Below are 20864 nucleotides of genomic sequence, written 5' to 3'. Positions count from 1 at the left end.
GGAGATGAAAAGAAACGAATCGTAGTCATCGACGAACAAATCCACGGGCACAATCACCTCCACCAATGGAATCTCCTCCACCAACGACAAGAACACCCCAATCAAAAGAAAACGAGGGCACGGGCGGTGGAAGGGAGGGAGGGAGGGAGGGAGGGCGGTCGGCACTACTGGCAAGACCTCCGGCGGCGGTGGAGGAAGGAAGGAGGCTGGAGGATGAGGTAGGGCGGCGGAGGGAGGGGAGGGCGCGATGGGGCAGAGGCGGCGACGGCGTTGAGAGGAGGGAGGAAAACCAAACTGTAGTAAAAAAATAGGACGGGGCCGGTTAAAAGGGAGTTGGGTAACGGATCGGCGCAGTCAGATCTGCGTCGGAACTCCCGGCGTACGTTGGGACTTCCGGCGGTCGGGACTTCCGGCGCGAGCCGGGACTCCCGGCCGTCGGGACTTCCGACGAATGTCGGGACTTCCGACGCAGGGAAACAGAAAAACACCTTAACCTGCACTCGCTCTGCCATGTGGGGCAACAATATGATGGACACACATATTTTCACAGGTGACTAGATTTCATTCATCCAATACAAAACAATAGTCACTCATGAAAATTACAAAGTAGTTTTTGAAAGTGGCACACAATGTTTTCACAATCCTTTTCTCCTAACTAGATCAAACAAAATTTGTGTGCAAGGGATCAAGCCACGTTACGAGAATCAATGATATTTAGTTCACTCCTCAAAGCACAAAATCTTGACTCATCTAGGGGCTTTGTGAAGATATCGGCTAATTGTTTTTTGGTGCTCACATGATGAATGGCGATATCTCCTTTGGCTTCGTGGTCTCTCAAAAAATGATGCCGGATGTCTATGTGCTTTGTTCGAGAGTGGTTTACGGGGTTGTTTGCCAACTTAATGGCACTCTCGTTGTCACACAAAAGTGGAATCTTGGTTAACTCACACCCAAAGTCCTTTAGTGTTTGCTTCATCCAAAGTAGTTGGGCACAGCAAGCGCTGGCCGCCACATACTCGGCTTCGGCGGTGGACAAAGCAACGGAATTTTGCTTCTTAGAGCTCCAAGACACCAAGGAACGACCAATAAATTGGCAAGTTCTGGTAGTACTCTTTCGAGTTACTTTGCAACCGGCATAATCCGAATCGGAATAGCCAAGTAACTCAAAAGTGGAGCCCTTATGATACCACAAGCCAAGATTAGGAGTGTGCACTAAATACCGAAAAATTCTCTTAACGGCCAGCAAATGACATTCTTTCGGATTAGCTTGAAATCTTGCACACATGCACACGCTAAGCATAATATCGGGCCTAGATGCACAAAGGTAAAGGAGTGATCCAATCATGGAGCGATATACCTTTTGATCGATGTCCTTTCCTCCTTGATCAAGATCAAGATGTCCATTGGTTGGCATAGGTGTCTTGATGGGCTTGGCCTTGTCCAAGTTAAACTTGTTCAACATGTCATTGGTGTACTTGGTTTGACTTATGAACGTGCCATCCTTGAGTTGCTTGATTTGAAATCCAAGAAAGAACTTCAACTCACCCATCATGGACATCTCAAACCTATTTGTCATAATCCTACTAAATTTCTCACAAAAAGCCACATTAGTACTACCAAATATTATGTCATCGACATATATTTGGCAAACAAAGATATCATTATTGACTTTGCGAGTAAACAAAGTAGCATCGGCCTTTCCTATCTCAAAACCTTGTTTGAGTAGGAAATCCTTTAAACAATCATACCAAGCTCTAGGGGCTTGTTTGAGCCCATAGAGCGCCTTGTCGAGCTTGTAGACGTGGTTTGGATACTTGGGGTCTTCAAAGCCCGGTGGTTGCTCCACATACACCAACTCGGATAGGGGGCCATTGAGAAATGCACTCTTCACGTCCATTTGATATAACTTGAAATCATGATGGGCGGCATAGGCAAGTAGAATACGAATTGATTCTAGCCTAGCCACCGGTGCATAGGTCTCCCCAAAATCCAAACCTTCAATTTGAGTGAATCCTTGAGCCACCAACCTTGCCTTGTTCCTTGTTACCACGCCATGCTCATCTTGCTTGTTGCAGAAAACCCACTTGGTTCCAATCACATTTTGCTTGGGTCTTTCCATCAAGGACTAGACTTCATTCTGAGTGAAGTTATTTAACTCCTCTTGCATGGCTATCATCCAATCCGGATCATCAAGTGCCTCTTCCACCCTACGAGGTTCCAAAGGAGAAACAAACGAGTAATATTCACAAAAACTTGCTAAACGGGAACGTGTAGTTACCCCTCGTCGAATGCTCCCCAATATGTTATCAACGGGATGATCCCGTTGAATGGATTGATGCACTCTAGGATGTGGCACTTGAGTTGATCTTTGGATAGGGCCATCATCACCATCATCATCACAGTCATGATTGATTGGAAGATCACAATCATGAGCTTGCAGAGGGTTGACTTCACTTCTTTCTTCATTGTTGAGTTGTGGTTGAGCTCGCTCATTGTTGACACCATCTTCATGAGATTGACCTTGTGCTTCATTTGATCTCCCATCTTGATTGTTTCTTGTTGCGGAGGCTTCACCATGTTCATTTGATGAAACACGATGAATGGTTGGATCAAGATCATTACGCACAACATGGTCTTCATCTTCGTCTTCAACGGGCTTCACTTCACCAATAGCAAGCTTCTTGATTGCTTCATGTGGGGCTTCCTCATTACCTACATTCTTAACATTGACTTGCTCCTTTTGAGAGCCATCGGTTTCATCAAAAGCCACGTCTACCGCAATTTCAATCAAACCGGTGGTTTTATTGAAAACACGATATCCATGTTCGTTAGTACCATAACCAAGCATGAAACCTTCATCAACCTTTGGTGCAAACTTAGAACTTTTGGATTTCTTGTTAAGTATGAAACACTTGGATCCAAAAACTCTAAAGTAGTGCACCTTAGGCTTTTTACCGGTTAGAAGTTCGTAGGCGGTCTTCTCTCTTATCTTGTGAAGATATAAGCGGTTGATGGCATAACATGCCGTGTTGACCGCTTCCGCCCAATAATTAGTTGGGGTCTTGTACTCATCCAACATTGCTCTTGCGGCTTCTATGAGCGTTCGGTTCTTCCTCTCCACAACACCATTTTGTTGTGGAGTGTATGGAACCGAAAACTCATGCTTGACTCCTTCTACATCAAAAAACTCTTCAATGTTGGTGTTCTTGAACTCCGTCCCGTTGTCACTTCTAACTCTCTTGATTTTGACATCAAACTCATTTTGGGCTCTTTTAGCAAACTTCTTGAAGATTCCTTGGACTTCGCTCTTTTCACGCAAAAAGAATACCCAAGTGAAACGAGAATAATCATCAACAATTACAAAGCCATATTTGTTACCACCAATGCTTATATAAGCGACGGGTCCAAATATGTCCATGTGAAGCAACTCCAATGGCCTTTCGGTTGTCACAACATTCTTGACGGGATGTTTAGCTCCAACTTGTTTTCCCGCTTGGCATGCGCTACAAATTCTATCTTTCTCAAAAGACACATTTGTTAGTCCAAGGATGTGTTCGCCTTTTTGAAGTTTGGCCAAGTTCCTCATCCCAACATGGGCAAGTCGGCGATGCCATAACCAACTCATGCTAGATTTTGCCATTAAACAAGTCTCGGGATTTACTCTATTTGATGTGAAATCAACTAGATAGAGTTTCCCCTTTAAATGACCCGTAAATGCAATAGAGGAATCCTCCCTTCTATAGACTTCCACACCCTTATCCGTAAAGAGACAATTGTAACCCATCTCACAAAGTTGTGAAACCGACAACAAATTGTATCTCAATGAATTCACAAGTAAGACATTGGAAATGGAATTATCATTTGATATTGCAATTTTACCCAAACCGAGTACTTCACCTTTTCCATTGTCACCAAACATAATATTTCCACTTTGATCATGACTTGGTTGAAATGATGTGAACATGTCCTTCTCTCCGGTCATATGATTGGTGCATCCACTATCCAACACCCAACTTGTTCCACCAGAGGAATATTCCTACAAAAACAAATTATGCTTTTGTTTTAGGTACCTAAAAAGATTTGGGTCCTAAGGGGTTAGTCACATAAAACTTGAGCACCCAAACACTCCTCATAATTTCCTTTCTCTTTTGGGCACCAACATACTTAACCACAATCTTGCCATCCTTGCCCCAACAACACATATAGTCACTAGCATAGCACCGTGGAAGTGGTGCTTGTGGCTTGAGGACATCGGATTGCTTTGTCTTGATTGTCTTGGTATTTGTAGGTTGAATCTTTGGAATGTATACCTTGTTGTTGGCCTTGCATATAAGCTCATCAAGAGCAACGCCCTTGTTGAACTTCACACAAGGCACACCATTTATTATATTCCTTCCATTTGCCTTTCCATCATACCTATTGTAGCCAATGCCTTCCTTGATTGATGGGTGCCTTGATAACTTGTATATAGTCTTGTTAGATTGCTCTTGACACTTACACCCATTCTTCAATATCATCTCCAACCTATGAATCTCCTTGTTTTTCTTCTCTAACTCAACAAGGTTAGTTGCATATGCATTTACATCAATTTTATAGCATCTTTTACAACCATCACTAGTGGAGACATTAGAGACTTCGGTTGCCTTAGGAGAAGTTGAAGTGCTAGCCCAAAGAGTACTATAGTTTAGCTCAAGATTTTGATATTTTTCTTTCAAGCTTGTGAGGCTTTCTTGAGTTATACTCTTTTCATTCTTAAGGCTAGCTATTTGATCATTAACCGAGAAATGTTCCTTAGTCAATTTCCCAATTGAGTCATTGGCTAAAGACAATTCAACGGTTAACTTCTCAACCTTCATCTTTTCCTCGGCGATAGATGCTTCAAGTGTAAGGTTTTTCTCTCTCTCTTGAGTAATTATATCTCCTTGCAACTCTAAGCATCTATCCCTCTTCTCTAATTTCTTCATTAGCATTTTTATTTTAGTGAATGTCTTTTTACCAAATTTCTTTATCATGGTTGCTTCAATTTCTTCTATGTTATCATCACAACTATCATACTCATCACTAGAGGAAACGGATGTAGTATGTACCTTCTCTCCTTTTGCCATGAGACAAGTTGGAGTGTAGTAGTCGTTGTCGATGAGGTTGGAGAAGAGCCTCGGTGGTGAAGATAGGTTGGCGAAGAGCTTTGGTGGTGAAGTTGAGTAGGGGAAGATCATGGTCGGTGAAGAAGAGTAGTGGATGGCGATGTTTGCGGCTCCCTTCTTCTTCTCATCATCACTTGAGTTACTATCACTTGACTCCCATTCTTCCCCAATATGAGCTTCACCTCTCTTCTTGCCTTTGTTCTTCTTATCTTCATCCTTGTCATGCTTGTGCTTCTTTTTCTCATTAGGACAATCAGCTATGAAGTGACCAACTTGACCACATCCATAGCAAAATCTCTTTTTGAACCTTCTCTTACCATCACCATAGGTCTTGCGATTGCTTTTCTTCTTCATAAACTTTCTAAGATTTCTAATCACAAATGCAACCTCTGCATCGGAATCTTCTTCTCCACTTGAGGAATCATCCTTCACTTTCTTCTTTTTTTGACTTGAAACTTGACCTTCATGTTGTTGAGTTGCTTTAAGGGCGACACTCTTGTTGAATCCCATTGCATTAGGATTTTGATTGTGAGCATTGATTGCATCTTCATCTAGACACTCATGATGCTTGAGCTTTGAAAGAACTTCTTGAGGTGTCATCTCATCATAACCGGGCCTTTCCATGATCACGGATGCTAGCATGTTGTTCTTGGCTCTATAGGTTCTCAACATCTTTCTAGCAACTTTGTTGTCATCCCATTCGTTGCTACCAAGAGCTATTATGCGGTTGACCAATGCCATGAGCCTATCAAACATGGATTGTGTTGTTTCATTTTGCAAGAATACAAATCTTTCCAATTCACCATGAAGTAACTCTATGTTGCATTTCCTCACACTTATATCTCCTTCAAATGATACTTTCAAAGTATCCCAAATTTGCTTTGCACTTTCCATTCCATTTACTTTTTTAAACTCATCCGAAGCTAAGCTTGACACAAGCAATGCTACGGCTTATGCATTTTGATGAAGGTTGTGCACTTCTTCCAGAGTTATCTCTCTATCTTCATCGGTAGGAATCATCACACCAACATCCACAACTTCCCAAAGTCTTGCGGCTATTAGATGCATCTTCATCTTGTAAGACCAATCGGTGTATCTTGTTCCATCAAAGTGAGGTGGCTTGTCAATATTGACGGACGGAGTATGGAGTGTTGAACTTTTCATGATTTGTCCATAGTCAAAACTCATGTGTGAATATATTCCTTTTCCATGAGCATGCTCACCGGCTCCAATATCACTAGCGGCATCTTTGTTTGCTTCATTCTTGTCACTAATATCATTCTTGCCACTTATTGCATCATCAACCTTCTTGCTCAATTCTTCCTTCAACTTGCTCATCTCATCTTGCATCTTTTTCATTTCATCTTGATAGAGCTTGACTTGAGTACTCATCAACTCTTCAGCTATTTTCTTGGCCATTTCGACGGCAACGGCTTGCATCTTGTCGGTCTCCGACATTGTTTCTTCTCACGTGGTGAAACGCAAAGAGAAGACCTTGCTTTGATACCAATTGAAAGGATCTAACAATGCCTAGAGGGGGGTGAATAGGTGTATCTAAAAATTTACTGCAAATGCTAAGTTCAAATCTGTCAGCCACTGTCAGAAGTCCCGACGTTTGGGTCGGAACTCCCGACGTTGTCAGAAGTTCCGACGTAAACGTCAGCAGTTCCGACGCCTACGTGAACTACAAAAGCAGTGCCAAATTTAACTTTACGGATAAAAAAACTTACAACCTCACTTCCTAGTGGTTTGGTGAAGATGTTGGGTCACTCCCTTGACGCCGTAATGCCTCCAAACTGTAGATCGAGTCCAAACCCTAAAATGGAGATTTTGGAGACAAGGAGACAAACACATACAAGTAATCTCAAGTAATCACAACAACAACAAGCACGCGGGACACAAGGATTTATCCCGAGGTTCGGTAACCCCACAAAGGAGCTCCTACGTCCTCGTTGTTGAGGTGACCACTAAGGTCGGAGTCTTTTCCACCTCCTTGCCTCTCTCAAAGCGACCACAAAGGTCACTTGAGCTTTTCACTAAGAAATCGAAGGGTGATACAAACTTCCCAAGGCTCTTCCACAAGATGGAAGCTCTAGGGCAACGCCTAGCCAGCTAGGGGCAAAGCCCCAAGAGTAATAGACGCAAAATCAACCGGCTTGACGAAGAAATCAAGTGCTCAAGCTTTCCAAAGTGATGCTCTCACTTAATCCACTCTCCTTTCACTCAAAACCTAAGGGAATCAAAGATTAGAGCAGGGGAGGAAGGAGAGGGGTGCTTGTGTTGCTTGGGAGCTGTTCAGCACGAAGTGAGTCAACTGTGAAAATGAGTCCGTAACGGTTAGAAGTGAAGAGAGGAGTATTTATACTCCAAGTGAAAATCCAACCGTTCAGATCTACGTCGGAAGTCCCGACACAGATCCTGGGAGTTCCGACTACAACAGAAAACACTGTTCATAACGAGTCAGAAGTCCACGGGTGAAAGTCAGTGTCGGAACTCCCGGCAAACGTTGGGACTTCCGACGATCGGAACTCCCGACGATCGTCGGGACTTTCGATGAGCACAGTTAATCAAACAGCCAGCACTGCTGAGGCCGAGACTCCCGGCTTGGGTCAGGTCAGTGTCGGAACTCTCGGCGAACGTCAGGACTTCCGACGGTCGGAACTCCCGGCGAACGTCGGGACTTCCGACGTGCACGGACAGCGAGCAGTCAGAAGCACAGGTGCCGGGACCCCTGGCTTAGGTCGAGACTTCCGACATCGAAAGTCACAGAAAATTATTCTATGTGATCGTGAAGTGTTAGAGTGACACACTTTTGATTTTATTTAAATACTTGAGCACTCTATCTTCCTCAGACCAACTAAACTTGCATCCCTCTTTATAGTGTGGTGGATCCTAAACTCAAAAACAAAATTAAAACCTTTGGAGATCGTTTTGAATTCGTCCGCCTTTACAACTTCAAGAATTGAGGGATACCATTTCATCTTTATCAACTCTTTGAATCTTTCATGGGACTAATAGCTGCAACATATCTTATTAAGATCACATTAGTCTCTAATTTGGATGTCATCAATACACCAAAACCCACATAGGGGGCAAATGCACTTTCAACGTGAACCTCGGGAGAAAATCGGTTGTCTCTTGTCATTTGCATTCTCCCGGTGATTGGCGTAATCTTCATCTTGTGATTGGTTCATTTCTCAACACGGCGGTATAATCACCCTACTAACTTATTTATATTCTTGCAAACTAGTTGTGGCAAGCTCTTTAGTGTAATTAGAATTGAGAGCTTGCTTTGTTATTTTAAGTTCGTCTAGTGGAGCTCTTTAGAGTAGCAAGATTGAGAGCTCTTAGTGAGTAGTAACTTTGCAAGTTGTGTGCTTAGTAATCATTACAACTAGAATTGTTGAATAGGTGGTTTGCAACCCTTGTAGAGCTAGAGCAAGTTTGTATTTCGCTATTTGTCATACTAATCAAATTGCTCTAGTTGATTTGTAAATTTTTAAATAGGCTATTCACCCCCTCTCTAGCCATATTACCTTTCAAGTGGTATCAGAGTCGTGGTCACCATTTGATTGAAGGCTTAACAATCTCGGTTTTAAATTATAGCTCAAGTTGTGTTCAACCATGTGGGGGGTAAACCACCGTTCTTTGATGGCACATCCTATGGTTATTGAAAGAGAAAGATGAGAATGTATCTTGGTTCAATAAATGATCAAGTATGGGATGTGACTGAGAATGACTATGCTATCATTGATCCCGATGATCCCACCAACCAAGACAAGATCAACAAGCAATATAACACAATGGCTCTCAACACTATATACATTACTATTGATTCCAAGGTGTTTGAGAAAATCAAAGATTGTGAAAGAGCAAATGAGGTGTGGAGGAGATTAGAGGAAACATATGAGGGCACACTGGCGATAAAGAGTGCCAAGTTGTACATCCTTAAGGACAAGTTGACAAGTTTCAAGATGAAGGATGATGAGAGCATTTCGGAGATGTTCCATCGATTGCAAGTCATTGTCAACGACTAGGTATTGGGAGAGAAGATCAAGGATGATGATGTCTCTCATCGATTCTTGATGTGCTTACCTCCAAGATTTGAGATGTTGAGATTGCTCATTATAAGAGGAGGATTGAAGGACATTATCCCCAACCAAGTACTAGGTGATGTCATGATACAAGAGACATACCGTGTGGAAAAGGAGGGGGTGACAAGGAGGACAAGAAGGAAGAAGAGTGTAGCATTTAAGGCTAGCTCATCATCATTCAAGAACAAGGGCAAGTTTAAGAAAGAATCAAGTGATGATGATGATCTTAGTGACATTGATGATAAAGCCATGGCTCTATTTGTGCGCAAGATAGGTAAATTCATAAAGAAGAAGGGCTATGGTGCAAGAAAGAGAAGAGATTATACCAAGAGCAAAGAGTATGTGAGAAGATGCTATAATTGCAAGAGCCCTGATCATGTTATAGCAAATTGAACCTACAATAGTGATAATGATGAAGATGAGAAGAAGAAGCACAAGAAAGATAAAAATGAGAAGAAGGAGAAGAGAATGACCTTCTAAAAGAAAAAAGAAGGGTGGAGGCTATGTAGTCACTTAGGATAGTGATGGTTCTTCAGATGGTGATAGCTCTAGTGATGATGACAAGAAATCTATTAAGAGAGCACTAGCAAGCATCACCATCAACAAGAAGCTCTCCATCTTCGACACTCCATCGACATGCCTCATGGCAAAGCCTACCAAGGTAAAGTATAATGTGAGTGATGATGATGAATGTGAAAGTGACTCTTGTAGGAATGATAATGATGAGGATGAGGAGTACACCAAGGAGGAGCTCTTGGACATGTGTGAGCAAGTGCACGCTTACAATGAGATGAAGAGAAAGGAGTGCAAAGAATTGCACAAGAAAGTAAAATTTCTTGAGCAATCCTTTGATGAGCTCAATGCTACTCATGAGAGGCTAATGGAAGCCCATGAGAAGCTTGACAAAGCTCACTCTAAGCTTGAAAAGACTCACTCATCTCTCATTGAGCAAGTCAAAGTGGAGGAAGCCAAGAAGGAACAAGTGATCATATTATGTGATGTGGGACTAACATGTGATCTTATTGCTGAATCTATTTTTATTACTCCCACTAACACTTCTTGTAGTACTACCACTTCTACTTCACCTTTGAATGATGGTCTCACTTGTGAAACCTCACTAATGGTGGAAAATAAGACCCTCAAGAAGGAGGTGAATGAGCTCACTCGTGCCTTAGGCAATGTCTATGGTGGAGATGCTCGCTTGCTAAAGTGCTTGGGTAGCCAAAGATTTTCTCTCAACAAAGAGGGATTAAGCTATACCCCCAAGAAAGGCAAGGCGGCCTTTGTCACTCCCAAAACTAGCTTTGTGGAGGGCAATGGTCGGTTTTGCAATAGATGCAAGCAAGTTGGGCATATAGAGCAAAATTGCAAGACTAACAAGAACAAGCTACCTAATGTATCCTCAATAAATTTGATTCTTGCTACATGCTTTATAAGGGTGCCAACGGTGTGAATGCTAAGTTTATTGGTACACCAATTATGGGCCCAAAGAAGAAGGTTATTTGGGTACTAAAGACCTTGGTAACTAATCTTCAAGGACCCAAACAAGTTTGGGTACCTAAAAAGAATTAATCTTCTTTTATAGGTTAATTATAAATCCAGAGGAAGGCATTGTGTGCTTGATAGTGGGTGCACACAACACATAACCGGTGATCCAAGAATATTCAATTCAATCAATGAAAACAAGATCAATGGGTTTGATAGTATCACATTTGGTGACAATGGCAAAGGCAAGGTCAAAGGGCTTGATAAGATTGCAATATCTAATAATTTGAGCATTTCCAATGTGCTACTAGTAGAGAGCTTACACTTCAACCTATTATCGGTAGCTCAATTATGTGATCTTGGTTTCAAGTGCATATTTGGTGTGGATGATGTAGAGATCATAAGTGTAGATGGCTCTAACTTGATATTCAAAGGATTTAGATATGATAATCTATACTTAGTTGATTTCAATGCTAGAGAAGCTCAATTGTCAACATGTTTGATCACTAAGTCTAGCATGGGTTAGTTATGACATAGAAGGCTTGGCCATGTTGAAATGAAACAATTAAACAAGTTAATCAAGCATGACTTAGTTAGAGGCTTGAAAGATGTCACATTTGAGAAGGATAAACTATGTAGTGCATGTCAAGCCGAAAAGCAAGTTGGTAACACACATCCTAAGAAGAGTATGATGAGCACATCTAAGGCATTTGAGTTGATGCACATAGATTTGTTTGGACCAACCATATACACTAGCATTGGTGGAAACAAATATGGATTTGTAATTGTGGATGATTTCACTAGATATAATGGGTCTTCTTTCTTGTTGACAAGAGTGATGTGTTTGCAATATTCAAATCTTTTGTCAAGGGCATTCACAATGAGTTTGAAACAACAATCAAGAAAGTTAGAAGTGACAATAGAAGTGAGTTCAAGAACACTAGAATTGATGAGTTATGTGATGAATTTGAAATTAGACATCAATTCTCGGCCAAGTATACTCCTCAATCAAATGGGCTAGTTGAAAGGAAGAATAGAATCTTAATTGATATGGCAAGATCAATGTTGAGTGAGTACAATATGAGTAATTCATTTTGGGCCAAAGTAATCAACACGACTTGCTATTATAGCAATCGACTCTATTGTCACCCCATGATGGAGAAGACACCTTATGAGCTTTTGAATGGAAGAAAGCCTAACATAGCATACTTTTGGGGGTTTTGTTGTAAATGCTACATATTGAAGAAAGGCACTAGATTGAGCAGGTTTGAAAAGAAATGTGATGAAGGTTTCTTGCTCGGTTACTCCACTACTAGCAAGGCTTATAGAGTTTGGAATTTGGCTAGTGGTACTCTTGAAGAAGTTCATGATGTAGAGTTTGATGAAACAAATGGTTCCTAAAAGGAAGATAAGAATCTAGATGATGTGAAAAGCACTCAATTGGTCAAGGCAATGAAAAACATGGATATTGGTGAGTTAAGGCCTAGAGAGGTGATTGATGTTGAAGATGACAAGAATCAAGTGCTCTCTGACTCAAATGTGCATACTAGTGGTTCTCATGATCAAATCCAAGCAAGCACTAGTTATGGTAATGTGCAAGATCAACAAGTGGCTAGTTCATCATCTCAACCAAGTGATCTATCAAATGCAAGCAATCAAGTAAGTGCTTCAACTAACTAATGTTGCAAGAGATCATCCCTTGAACACTATCATTGGTGATATTTCAAGAGGTGTACAAACAAGATTAAGATTGGCTTTATTTTATGAGCATTTCTCATTTGTGTCATCTATTGAACCTAAGAAGATAGATGAAGCTTTGAAGGATATTGATTGGGTTAATGCTATGCATGAAGAGCTAAATAACTTCACAAGAAACCAAGTATGGAAGTTAGTTGAGAGGCCTAAGGATCATAATATGATTGGAACCAAGTGGGTCTTTTAGAACAAGCAAGATCAAGATAGGATAGTAATAAGGAACAAAGCAAGATTAGTGGCTCAAGGTTACACTCAAGTTGAAGGTCTTGACTTTAGAGAAACATATGCTCCGGTTGCAAGATTGGAAGCAATTAGGATCTTGTTAGCCTATGCTTGTGCCCACAACATCAAGTTGTACCAAATGGATGTGAAGAGTGTATTTCTCAATGGGTACATCAATGAGTTTGTATATGTTGAGCAACCTCCTAGTTTTGAAGATGAGAAGAAACCCAACCATATTTATAAGTTGAGAAATGCTTTGTATGGATTGAAACAAGCATCAAGAGCATGGTATGAGAGATTGAGGGATTTCCTACTCTCTAAGGGATTCAAGATGGGAAAGGTTGACACCACTCTCTTCACCAAGAAGCTTGGAAATGACTTATTTGTAATGCAAATCTATGTTGATGATATCATATTTGGGTCAACAAATCAAGATTTTTGTGAGGAGTTTGGCAAGATGATGGCAAGTGAGTTTGAGATGTCTATGATTAGAGAGCTAAGTTACTTCATTGGTCTTCAAATCAAGCAAATGAAGAATGGCACATTTGTGAGTGAAGGCAAGTATATCAAGGACATGCTTAAGAAGTTTGGAATGGATGAGAGTAAAGCTATAAGTACACCAATGGGGACAAGTGGAAGTTTGGATAGTGATGCTAGTGGCAACATGGTGGATCAAAAGATGTATTGGTCTATGATTGGAAGCCTACTCTATGTGACCGCATCAAGACCGGATGTGATGTTTATTGTATGCATATGTGCTAGATTTTAAGCCTCACCAAGAGAAAGTCATTTGAAGGCAACTAAAAGAATATTGAGGTACTTGAAGCATACACAACATGTTGGATTATGATATCCCAAAGGAGCAAGATTTGAGTTGATTAGATATTCGGACTCTGATTATGCGGGATGCAAAATTGAGAGAAAGAGTACATCGGGCATATGTCAACTATTAGGAAGATTACTTGTATCTTGGTCATCAAAGAAGCAAAATTGTATAGCACTTTCAACTGCCGAAGCGGAGTACATTTTGGCCAGTAGTTGTTGTGCTCAATTACTTTGGATAAAGGCTACTTTGAGTGATTTTGGAATTAGGATCAAGCAAGTGCCATTGCTATGTGACAATGAGAGTGCCATCAAACTCACAAACAACCCGGTTCAACACTCAAGAACAAAGCATATAGATGTCCGTCATCACTTCATAAGAGATCACCAACAAAAAGGGGGACATTTGCATAGAGAGTGTAGGCACCGAAGATCAACTTGTCGACATATTCACCAAGCCACTTGATAAGAAGAGGTTTTGCAAGCTAAGGAATGAATTGAACATACTTGACTTCACCAATATATGTTGATGCACCCCCAATTTATATGACATGCCTCTCCTTTGAGCAATTCAAGGTAAAAGTTGATTGGCATGGCATACATCCTTGCTAAGGACATATTTAGTGCATCTAGACATATTTCACATTTGAATAGGCTCATTTATAAAAACAAATGAATTTGATACTTGTATGGTACCACTATTGCTTGTATGCTTAAAATGATCTAGTGGTAGCATATGATATGTTTATGAGCTTGTAAACCTAGTGTTTGATCTAGAAAATAAGCTATAAGTGTTTAACTCAATATGGTACAAGATAACTCTTATTTGGAGGTGTGAAGAAGCTTGTTCTTGGATCAAACCAAGTTAAATATCTTTTGCAAGTGATCTAGATTGAACCAAATTGAAAAATGATCCTCATTTCACATGGTTTCACCCCAACATATCTATAATTTGAACCTATCTATACTTTAAGCCTTTGTGGTCATTGATGACAAAGGGAGAGGGAAACAAAGATAAGTGATAGGGGAAGAAATAGTGTAGAGAGATAAGATATGATAAAGGAAGGGGATCAATTAATTTTGAGCATACAAATAGGGGGAGCAAGCTCATGAACTTGTATGGTGCATTTGAATGTGCATTTCATATGTTTGCGTGCATGACACAAGTTTTAAATTTCAATATTCATGCTTGTGTGGTGTATGCTAGTTGTAGGTTTGAATGATAAAATGAAAGGATATCTAATGATTTCATTTCCAAGTATTTACTAGTGGTATCTAGCTAAAGTAACTAGACTTATGTTCATCATATGAAAACTAGACCCTTACTTGTAATATTGATCTCATGGGGTATTATAGTTTCTATGTATGTCTAGTTACTAATGGTGCTAAGGATGGTATAATGGTGCACTTCGATTGGTATCACGCTTTAAAGGTCCGTCTCTTATACCTTAGCATCATTTGATAGAAATTGTCTCCTATATTTCCTATCTAAGCATATGTGCAAAGCTTCAATCCAAACTCTTAGCACATATATAGGGGGAGCAATTGCTACCATATGGAGTTCATAAAACTTGTTCATATCCTTTACACATGGTAAATATGTTTGGGCAAGCAACATGGATTCAAATGAACTTTAATTCATATCTTTGTATAAGGGTTGTCATCAATTACCAAAAGGGGAAGATTGAAAGCTCTAGTTTGGTTTTGGTTAATTGATGAAACCCTAAGTGCTAACCTAATTTATCAAAATGATCATGAGATAGGTAGCACTATTCTAAGTGATGAAGCAATGACGAAGATCATGACAATGGAGATGGCATCGTTATGATCAAAAGCTTGAGCTTGGAAAGAAGTAAGAGAAAAATAAAAGGCTCAAGGCAAAGGTATAAAATGTAGGAGCTATTTTATTTTAGTGATAAAGACACTTAGTGAGTGTGATCATATTTAGAATAGATAGCCATACTATTAAGAGGAGTGAAACTCGTATTGAAATGCGGTTATCAAAGTGCCACTAGATGCTCTATTTCATTGCACATGCATTTAGGATCTAGTGGAGTGCTAACACCCTTGAAAATGTTTGTGAAAATATACTAACACATGTGCACAAGGTGATACACTTGGTGGTTGGCACATTTGAGCAAGGGTGAAGAAGTTAGAGGCGAAAAGGAGTTAGTCTCGCTGGTCACAAGGTGACCGGACGCTGGTCTCTGAGGAACCGGCGTATCCGGTCAGTTGTAACAGCGAAGACGCTGGCATCGGTCAATCGTCCAGACGCTAGGTCATGGATTGACCAGACGCTGAGGTCCAGGGTCTGGTCCTATTGACGTAGCTGCACAGAAGTCAGGGTAACTGACCGAACGCTGGCTGTGTCCGGTCAAGTGCCACCGGACGCGTCCGGTCGAAGAAAACCGGTTTTGGAACCTTACTGTAAACGACCATCCGGTCACTTATGGCAGAGCGTCCGGTCATTTCACAACCGTTGAAATCAGACGTCTCCTGTTGAACATAGGATGACACATGGCCGTCATCGGGCGACCGGACGCTGAGCCCTGCGTCCGGTCACCCCGATCAGTGCCTAGTGAAGAGGTACAACGGCTCTATTTCATGGGGGCTTCTATTTAAGCCCCATGGCTGGCTCAAGCTCATCCTCTTGCCCATTTTTCATTAACATAGCAAACTTATGAGCTTAGCAAAAGCCCTCCCACTTATCTCCATCATTGATCCATCATCTTTGTGATATTGGGAGAGGATCCAAGTGCATTGCTTGAGTAATTGAATCTAGAGGCACTTGGTATTCGTGTTGCGCTGTGGATTTTGCTTGTTACTCTTGGTGGTTGCCACCACCTAGACGGCTTGGTGCAGCGGTGGAGGATCGGCACGAGTTGGTGATTGTTCGTGGTCATCTCCGGTGATTGTGAGGGGAGTTGTACCTTCCCCGGCGGAGTGCCGAAAGGAACTCTAGTAAATTGCTCGTGTCATTGAGTTACCTCACTTGTGGATAGGTTCTTGCGGTGTCGAATTATGTAGACGAGGTTTGTGCAACACCTCTTAGCTGCCGAACCACCAAGTGTTGGTCGACACAACAGGGACGTAGCGTGTTGGCAAGCACGTGAACCTCGGGAGAAAATCGGTTATCTCTTGTCATTTGCATTCTCTCGTGATTGGCGTAATCTTCATCTTGTGATTGGTTCATTCCTCAACACGGCGGTATAATCACCCTACTCACTCATTTATATTCTTGTAAACTAGTTGTGGCAAGCTCTTTAGTGTAATTAGAATTAAGAGCTTGCTTTGTTATTTTAAGTTCGTCTAGTGAAGCTCTTTAGAGTAGCAAGATTGAGAGCTCTTAGTGAGTAGTAACTTTGCAAGTTGTGTGCTTAGTAATCATTGCAACTATAATTGTTGAATAGGTGGCTTGCAACCCTTGTAGAGCTAGAACAAGTTTGCATTTCGCTATTTGTCATACTAATCAAATTGCTCTAGTTGATTTGTAGGTTTTTAAATAGGCTATTTACCCCCCCTCTAGCCATATTAGGACCTTTCAGAATCGTGATAGGCAGTCGGGACACTGCAGATTGTATGGAGATTATTTCTCAGATAATCCTACGTATGGACCGAGTTATTTCAGGCGCAGGTTAATTCTCTCAAATTTTATTGACTTATGTTTAGTGTATGCATTGAGGTCTGAATAATTTTTTTTAATCTGACGTCATAGGTTTCGAATGCGGCATCATGTGTTTGTCCGCATAATGAATGCCGTTGAGAAGTATGATGACTATTTCGTGCAGAAGAGGAATACAGCTAGAACCCTAGGACTATCTTGTTTGTAGAAGGTGGTGGCGGCATTCCGGATGTTAGCTTATGGAGTAGCAGCTAATGCTATGGATGACTATATCCGTATTGGGGAGAGTACTGCTCTAGAAAGTCTTAGAAAGTTTGTCAGAGCTGTTGTTCAGGTATTTTGACATGAATACTTGAGGTTGCCCAATGAGGATGATACTGCCAGATTACTTGCGATTGGTGAGAGTAGAGGTTTTCCTGGCATGCTTGGTTCCATTGATTGTATGCATTGGACCTAGAAGAATTGTCCTTATGCATGGCAAGGTATGTATAGGAGACATAAAAAGGAGCCTACAATTATTCTTGAAGCTGTTACTTCTAAAGATCTTTGGATTTGGCATGCTTTCTTTGGGATGCCAGGTTCGCACAATGATATAAATGTTCTTCACAGATCTCCTATATTTGCAAGGCTTGCTGAAGGTCAAGGGCCACAGGTAAATTATAGCATCAATGGGAATGATTATACTATGGGTTACTATCTAGCAGATGGTATATATCCATCTTGGGCCACATTCGTAAAGACCATACCCGAGCCATGGGGTAATAAGAACAAATATTTTGCAAAAGCACAAGAAGCTTGTAGGAAGGATGCCGAACGAGCATTTGGGGTTCTACAAGCTCGCTTTGCCATTGTTCGAGCGCCAGCACGTGTGTGGGATGAGGATACAATTCAACTTGTCATGACGGCTTGTATCATTATGCATAATATGATTGTTGAAGATGAGGGAGTTGACGAAAAAGATTTCAGATATGATGATGTGGGAGAAAAGGTGACTGTATCACACGATGCTACACCTGAGTTCGATGCATTTATGCAGAATTACAAGAAGATCAAGGACAAGGAGACACACACAACTTCAAGCTGACCTTATCGAGCACTTGTGGCATAATTTTCCAGATTTATATACAAATATTACTGTTGAATAATTTCATTTACTATCACAACATCAAGGCATTATGTATTAGTTTCTAGACCTATGTTCTTTGTTTGATTTACTAGATACTGTAATAGTTGAAGGCATATTTTTTTGTGACAAGCTTGCCTTTCATTTATATTGAAAGCCTGAATGTTTTGCTTGAAAGCCTGCAACACTAGTTGCAAACATTGCTTTGATGCAAGGAATGGTTCTTTTCCCTGTTGCATGTACAATGGCTCTCAGATGCAAGTACTTGTACTGCAGAGCAGAAGGGCAAACTTAGTCCTCCAAAAATAGTTTGCTATCAGTTTCAGACCAACATGTCTTTTGTTGACAGTTTAGCAGTGGAAGCACTCACCATAGCCTGACAGGACTCATTTGTTAAAAACATAACAGAAAACCCCAGATGCAAAGGTACAAAACACTAGGCAGGTTGCAATACATAATACAGTAGCTGACTAAATTAATCTGCTATGAAGAGGACCTGAGGGCAGTGTCCAACCTGCACTTCTATGTATTGTCGAACAGGCTATAATAGGTTCCAGAGAGCAAGTGCAGTGTCACGAGCCCAAATATATTTGTGATGGTACAAACGTCAAAAGCAGCTCCTTTACAGAATAATATAGATAACAAGGTTCATGCAAGAACATTAATCAATCTGATATGCTGTGAACTAAAATGTTTTAGAAAATTAAACATGTCTCACACTATGCTCAAATCTAAAAAAAATTGAAATCATGGTTCTACTAATTTCCAAGCCGTCTTGCAAGTATTTTCTTCTGTTGATCATCGTAGAACCGTTGTTGTCTGGTTGACATGGTGCTCATATCAATATTTATAATTCTTTCTTCTTCTCGATCCCGCTCAAAATCAAATTTTTCTTTGTCAAGTTTTATTCTTTCTTCCTGCAAGGCAAGGGCTTTTTGGCACATCTCTTGTTTCTTCAACTCCCTCTCCTCTTTCTTCAACTCTCTCTCCTTTTTCTTTAACTCCTCAGCATCCACCTCTTTCTTCTTTGCCAATAAATAATTCAAAGCTTCAATGCTTGAACGCTGCTTTAATTTCAGCTTTTCCTTCTTAGTCCCTGTAGGCCTCGGCACTGTGGTTATTGTGGTTTCAGTCTCAGCTACAGTACCAGTGACAGGGTCTGGTGCATCAATAGCAGGAGTTGAATCAGTAGTGGTCTTTTGTTTTTTGCTTAATGGTTTCTGAGGTCCAGTTGGCTGGCGCCTATTCGTCCACTTCGAATGGTCTTTCAATATTTTCCAGCAATGTATGTACTGGAAAGTCCTGTGTAATGGGTCGTCATTCTTATACATAGTTAATGCATTTGCTTGCTGCAATGGGAAACAAAGATGACACATGAGATTCAGCTAAAACATATAGGAAATTAGCATGTGAAGGTAGGTCATCTAACCTTGTCATTAACAGATGCACCACTCTGATTTTGGGCCTCTACCTTCGAAACACAACCAGCAAATATGTTGTAGTCATGTAGTATACTAGACCACCGACTCATTAGAGAACTTTGTGTGCGATCAGATTCAAAATCCTTTTTAAATGAAAGTAATCATGTATTCTTTTCTAATAGGTATCTTTTGATTGATTGGCTCCTCTCACAGGATCCAAACTCACATTCCGCACTCTGAATTTGGTAATGTAATAATGAATTTCTAAGAACTCTGGATGTATGAAATATACTAAGTATTGTAACTCGTTCTCATTATTGGATCATTGGGGGAAAATGTGGACTATTCGGGCTCTCCCTTGGGGTGTGCCCGACGGACTGCTCTCAATAGCTCGCTTTTGGGGGTGCTTAGTGTCTAGTGAAAGATAAGCGCCTCCGTAAGTGTGTTATTTTGGGCGGTTCTATCACACGGCTCTAGCTCCTCATGTGGAGTTGAATTTGTTTTGGAAAATATTTAGCAAAAACAGCTCCGGTGATAGTTTTGTAATAATTTATATTATATTTGTGAGAAGAAGCTGAAAGAAGCCCTATTTCTTCGGCTCCAACTCCTCCATGTAAAAACGGCTACAACTCCTTCAGGCTCTTTGCTAGAAGCCGTTTTTTAATCGTCGTTTGCCAGGGCTCCTTGCAAGAAGCCGCGAAAACCTAGACCCAGAGCCCTACCGAACACGGTCCTAGTGTCTCACGGATAGGTTATGTTCATCCGTGAGAAAGCGATTCCCACGGCGTGCTGTGAGACCAGGCTACAGGTTGGAGATAGACGGAGCGGCCAGCCGGCCATTGCTGCAGATATATCAGTGATGCAGACTCGCGGAGTAAACAAAATTCTTATATTTATCTTTTTTTTGGGCCAGTACGAAAAACATTTGACCCATGATATTCTTTCGTGAAGCCTGTTGATATGTTCACTAGTGGCCGGTGAGACTAGCTACAGTGTGATGAAAAATCGATGCTGAGCGCGTGTTTTTTTGAATTTGGAAATTTAGGTTACTGTGGCACTTCGTTTTTATTTGGTAATTAGTGTTCAATCATGGACTAATTAGGCTCAAAACGTTCGTCTCGTAATTTCCAACCAAACTGTGCAATTAATTTTTTTATCTACATTTAATGCTCTATA

The 20864-nt window shown here is 40.9% G+C and overlaps 1 protein-coding gene and 1 pseudogene across 1 annotated transcript; one reads left to right on the top strand and one right to left on the bottom strand.

Annotated features, from left to right (window-relative positions):
- The first annotated feature begins 12184 nt into the window (after positions 1–12184).
- On the top strand, positions 12185–18289 carry LOC136489370 (protein ALP1-like; annotated as a pseudogene).
- Positions 18290–19025: 736 nt separating this feature from the next.
- LOC136489369 (uncharacterized) lies at positions 19026–20528 on the bottom strand. Its single transcript, XM_066486028.1, is given in 4 exon segments — positions 19026–19616; positions 19697–19836; positions 19839–19924; positions 20434–20528. Coding segments are annotated over 4 exon segments (912 nt in total).
- Between the last annotated feature and the right edge of the window lie 336 nt (positions 20529–20864).

The sequence above is a fragment of the Miscanthus floridulus genome, chromosome 10, assembly GCF_019320115.1.
Source record: "Miscanthus floridulus cultivar M001 chromosome 10, ASM1932011v1, whole genome shotgun sequence".
Taxonomy (NCBI): domain Eukaryota; kingdom Viridiplantae; phylum Streptophyta; class Magnoliopsida; order Poales; family Poaceae; genus Miscanthus; species Miscanthus floridulus.
The sequence above is the reverse complement of the archived record's forward strand: the minus strand, read 5'-3'. Positions and strand labels throughout refer to the sequence as shown.